At 34.0% G+C, this 4987-nt stretch overlaps 1 protein-coding gene across 1 annotated transcript; it reads right to left on the reverse strand.

Moving 5' to 3' along the window:
• Positions 1-397: 397 nt before the first annotated feature.
• On the reverse strand, positions 398-2058 carry LOC145077776 (uncharacterized). The gene is made up of 4 exons (XM_079023034.1): positions 1771-2058; positions 1314-1685; positions 951-1208; positions 398-864 (listed from the first exon to the last, which is right to left on the reverse strand). The coding sequence occupies exons 1-4, from the start codon at positions 1810-1812 to the stop codon at positions 547-549; spliced, it is 990 nt and encodes a 329-aa protein (XP_078879160.1). The 5' UTR covers positions 1813-2058; the 3' UTR covers positions 398-546.
• Between the last annotated feature and the right edge of the window lie 2929 nt (positions 2059-4987).

Genomic DNA, 4987 nt, shown 5'->3' on the forward strand with positions numbered 1-4987 from the left:
AAAGCTCCAACTTATGAGTTGTACATGAGTCATATGATGTCGAAAGGGGTAAGAGGATGAAGATTGTGGTGTTGGTGAAAAGGTTGAGTTTTATTCAAAAATCTTAGAAATGGTCACTCAAATATATATGTTTGATCAACTTTGGTTGAGAAGAATCTCAATACATTTAACTTAAAATTCAAACAATGGTAGGCAAGATGACCATCCGTGAAATTTTTTAGAAACAATATGAACAAATCTAAAGTGTTTTTGAAAATTATCTTCGACATTGCCATTTTTTTAAAAGTTAGAGACCATTTCTGAATTTTTATGTTATTACTACTAACATATACTAATAAAAAATTATCTATAGTTATGATAATTGGGATAATTTTAAAAACACCACATAGAAATAGAATAAAATAAAATAGTGACATTATATTACAAAATTGAATTTGGCCCTCCTCCACAAAAAATTACAAAGGTGCATTGGAATACAAAAGAGACAACAAAACATAGATATACAGAAAGTAAACATACAACAAAACGTACATGAAACTTATGAAATCATTCCTCGTCTGGGATCAACACAACTGATCCCGATGTTTTTCGACTCTCAAGATCAATGTGAGCTTGGGTTGCTTGAGACAGAGGATACTTGTGATTAAGACGAATCCTCAACACTCCTTTTGCAATATTAGAAAACAAGTCTTGAGCAGCCACAAGCAGCTCCTTTCGATTTTCAACCGTGTATTCTGTGATCGATGAAAACGTATAATAGAGTGATTTGGGTGCAATCTGATCAACACGCACAGGCTCTGGTACACCCGAGGCAGTCCCGAAAAGCACCATGTATCCACGGTTCTTTAAACACGCTAATGATCCCTTCATTTCAAAAAGACAAAATTAATTAGTTGAAACCCAGCTACAAATTAATTAGAAACCATTAATTAATATCATTTATATCTTACATTGAAGGTGTCTTTTCCGACTGAATCGTAGACTACTTCCAGCCCTTTGCCTGATGTAATCTCCATCACACGATCCACAAAGTTCTCCTCTTTGTAAAGAATCACATGGTGACATCCGTCTTCTTTCGCCTGCGCAGCCTTCTCCTTGGTCGACACCGTTCCGATGACGGTGGCTCCAATCGCATTTGCCCATTGACAAACCAAAGATCCGACTCCACCTGCCGCCGCATGTACCAGGATTGTATGTCCAGGTTCAACCTAAATATATATATATATGGGAATCGTTGTTTCATTAAAACTGAAACAAACTTTTTATCATCTACAGATAATATACATAAATCAAGAATTGAATGGGTCACCTACTTTAAAGCCTTTATGGATCAAGACATGTGCAGTGAGACCCTTAAAAATGGCGGCGGCTGCTTCAACGGGATCAACGGAAGAAGGAACAGGCACCGCTAGATCTGCGGGAAGTATTCTCTCTTGGGCGTAAGAACCCACCTCCGGGCTAGCGTAAGCCACGACGTCTCCAACTTTGCAGCTGGTTACTCCGGGACCCACCGCTGTTACAACTCCGGCTCCTTCCATACCTGGGATATATGGCAAGGGTGGAGCTAGATTCTGCTCACCTCGACGCATATACACATCCAAGAAATTTAGACCAACTGCCTTTTGCTTCAATTTGATTTCTCCTTCTTTTGGATCTGGGACTTGAACATCTTCCCATGTCAAGACCTGTAACAGAAAAGAAATTCAATACCATTAGTCTCCATTCAATGAAATCAAGAAAGAAAGAGACAATTAGGTGAACAAGGATGACCTCAGGGCCGCCGTGCTCATGAATTCTAATTGCTTTAACCATGGTGGCTGGGTTGTGTTGCTGTTGTTCGTCTCAGGAGATTGGATTTGATGTGATGCTGTGTTCTTGTCTCTGGGTATTTATTATAGGCAACCTGGTCACTATTTTCTTAGAAGATGTAACACAATCTGGTTACCTCTAGAGTTCTCGTATAGTCGGTGAATGGTGAATTGGTTATGTGGGGTTCATCATTTCTTCTAGAGTTCTATTTCGGTAAAAGAGAAAACGCACACGCAATCTTTCCTTAAGATATCGTGTTTTATTTTGAACTGAATAAATTAAGTAACCATCAAAATTCAAATGTGCTTTTTCGGTCCCCTGTGGTTTCTGACTGAGGAATTTGTGGTTACTACTATATCACTTCTTACTTCACACATTCAACGTAACCATAGTTCACATGGCTTTTTACTCCAATTATTGGACGCGCCTACAAACTTAGAAAACAACGTGTATTTTTATGTTTTTGTATATTAAAGTGTTGTGCTATAAGTATATTCTTTAATTAATTTTACATTCTTAAGATCAATCTAATCAATCTTTTACATTTACATTTGATTTAACATCATATTTTTTCTTTTTCTCTTTTTTTTTTCTTTTTTTTTTGTTGTTTTTTCTTTTAATAATAATAATAATTATTATTATTATTATTATTATTAGTATAAATTTCGATAACCATATAAAATTCGGTCAACATTTTAAAATTCAGACGTTATAAATTCGGACGACATTATAAAATTTGAACGACTATATAAAATGAAACAAAAGTAAAGTTTGTTTTCAATCCGCATAACGCATCACGCAAATGTAATAACGAACCAATTAATAGATCCGTGATAAATAAAGACAAACTTTGTTTTTGTTCCGTTTCATATAGTCGTTCGAATTTTATTATGTCGTCCAAATTTATAATATCGTACGAATTTTAAAATTTCATCCGAATTTATAATGTCATCCAATTTTAAAAACCGATTTATAAAATATAAAATAAAAATAATTAAAAACCGATATTATATAGTCGTTCGAATTTATAATGCCATCTGATTTATAAAATGTTGTTCAAAATTTATAATAATAATAATAATATATAAAAAATAATTAAAAACCGATTTTATATAGTCGTTCGAATTTTATAACGTCGTCCGAATTATAAAAATTTGTTCAAAATTTATAATACTAATAATAATAATAACAACAACAACAACAACAACAACAACAATAATAATAATAATAATAATAATAATAATAATAATTAAAAACAACAAAAAAACAAAATAGAAAAAAAAACAACAAAAGACAAAAAATCAAATAAAGGGGAGTGGAATTGGAAAAGGGAGAGGATATTTATAGAAAACCCCATATTAAAATTGGAAATTATCATGAGAAATTAAATATCCTTCTATCGTTTGTTCATATAAATCTTTCAATCCAATTAAATAATAACATGTGTAATATTTAATATTCATTTAATAATAGTTTAATATACTAATATGACAAATATACTTATTTAATTGGTAGGAAGATTTGTAGGAATAAAAGTTAAAGGATATTTAATTTCTCAATTATCATACAATCATTGACACCTATTCGAATGAGATAATGTCACATCGTCACCATGATGACATTGTGAATACGACACCGACCAGGATAATTGACTCCGATAAGGTTACCGCACCTGAGGATATTGTTGCACATTATTTGTTTGATTAGCTTACCTAGCATGTTAAAGTGTTTCTCTTTGTTGTTTTAATTCAAGTTAAGTGTAGTTTAGTGAATATTAAATTACATGAACTTGTTTACCTAGTGATTTAGTGACCATTAAATTGTTAGAGCTAGGATTGACCACATCTTAGTTAAGTGATAAAAGTAACAATTTAACTGTGTCAGAGAACATAATTGTGACCATAAGTGTTTTTAACAAATCTTACATAGCCCAATTATAATTAATAACTAATTTTGTGTTTGCTTGTGTAGGACCTTACAAAGTAGTATATGAATTGATGAAAATATTAGTAAATTTGACCAAATTTCTAATTACATATAAATTGGTAACCAACTTTATTAATCTGTAAATAAGAACTAACCATAGGAAAATGTAGGTAGCTGCGGTGTGTAGGTAGCTGAGAAGTTGTGACTGATACCTTTTGACACCAGAAAATAGTTTAAGAAATGATTTGAGAACTCAGTGTCATTATCACTGCGGATTAGGTGTACTGGTAGTTTGATTTGAAGTTAAATCTCTTTGATGAAATTGATCAGAACCTGCAGTGTTTCTGATTTGAGTCTCAAGAAGAAGACCCAAGTGAAACGACTGAAGTCATCAACAATAACCAATATATATTTCTTGTGATGGAGACCGAATATAGTAGATGGACCTCAAAGATCAATATGTAAGAGTTCTAAGGGTTTAGAAATGGATGAGTCAATCACTATGGGATGGCTTCCTTTAAACTGTTTTCCACACTCATAGGCTGGGCAAAGAGTATTGTTGTTATACTTCAGAATAGGGAGACCTCAGACAAGTTCTCCGGTGACCAAGTTGTTGATTTATCGGAAGTTCAGATGAGCTAGTTTGCGATGCCATAGCCAAATGACTTTGGATACTGCTTTGGACAGAAAACACAACTGCGGTTTCCCAATTATCAGAGAGACGTCCAATGGATTCATAGTTCCTTCGGACTTAGATTTGATCAAACAGGTGCTTCTATCGCTTGTCATGATGTCGTAGAAATCATTATCAAATTCAACCCTATGGCCTGCCTTACATAGTTGGCCTACACTGATGAGATTGTGCTTGATACCTTCTATATCAGCAACCTTTTGAAATGAAAAGTTCCCTGTAGTAAGCACACCGTAACCTCAGATTATTCCATTCGCATTGTTGTCTAATGTGACGTTTCCACCATTGCATATAGGCCTAAAATCTCAAAGGTATTCTAACCTTCCAGTCATGTGCAAGGAGGAGGCACTATCTATTAACCACTCCTTTTCTTGATCCTCCTTGCACATTGCCTGAAAATTACATGGTTAGTTTGGGCACCAAAACGAGTTTGGAGCCCGAGGCGAAAGATGGATTTTTCGTAGATGCATGAACCGAGGTTGTCGGGACAGGTTTTAAGTCAACCTTGAGACCTGTACCTTGATGTTTTAAGGCCTTTGAGGATTACGAGATTTTGGAGGA

The sequence above is a fragment of the Lactuca serriola genome, unplaced genomic scaffold (assembly GCF_051521515.1).
Source record: "Lactuca serriola cultivar US96UC23 unplaced genomic scaffold, Lser_US96UC23_V15 Lser_V15_Un036, whole genome shotgun sequence".
Classification (NCBI taxonomy): domain Eukaryota; kingdom Viridiplantae; phylum Streptophyta; class Magnoliopsida; order Asterales; family Asteraceae; genus Lactuca; species Lactuca serriola.

What these genes read in the sequence shown, in the direction of transcription:
- LOC145077776 (XM_079023034.1), bottom strand. Translation starts at nt 1,812, where the DNA reads ATGGTTAAAGCAATTAGAATTCATGAGCACGGCGGCCCTGAG. An exon ending in ATGAGCACGGCGGCCCTGAG is followed by an intron (nt 1,686 to 1,770) that starts GTCATCCTTGTT and finishes TTTCTGTTACAG; the next exon opens with GTCTTGACATGGGAAGATGT. An exon ending in TCGGAAAAGACACCTTCAAT is followed by an intron (nt 865 to 950) that starts GTAAGATATAAA and finishes TTTGAAATGAAG; the next exon opens with GGATCATTAGCGTGTTTAAA.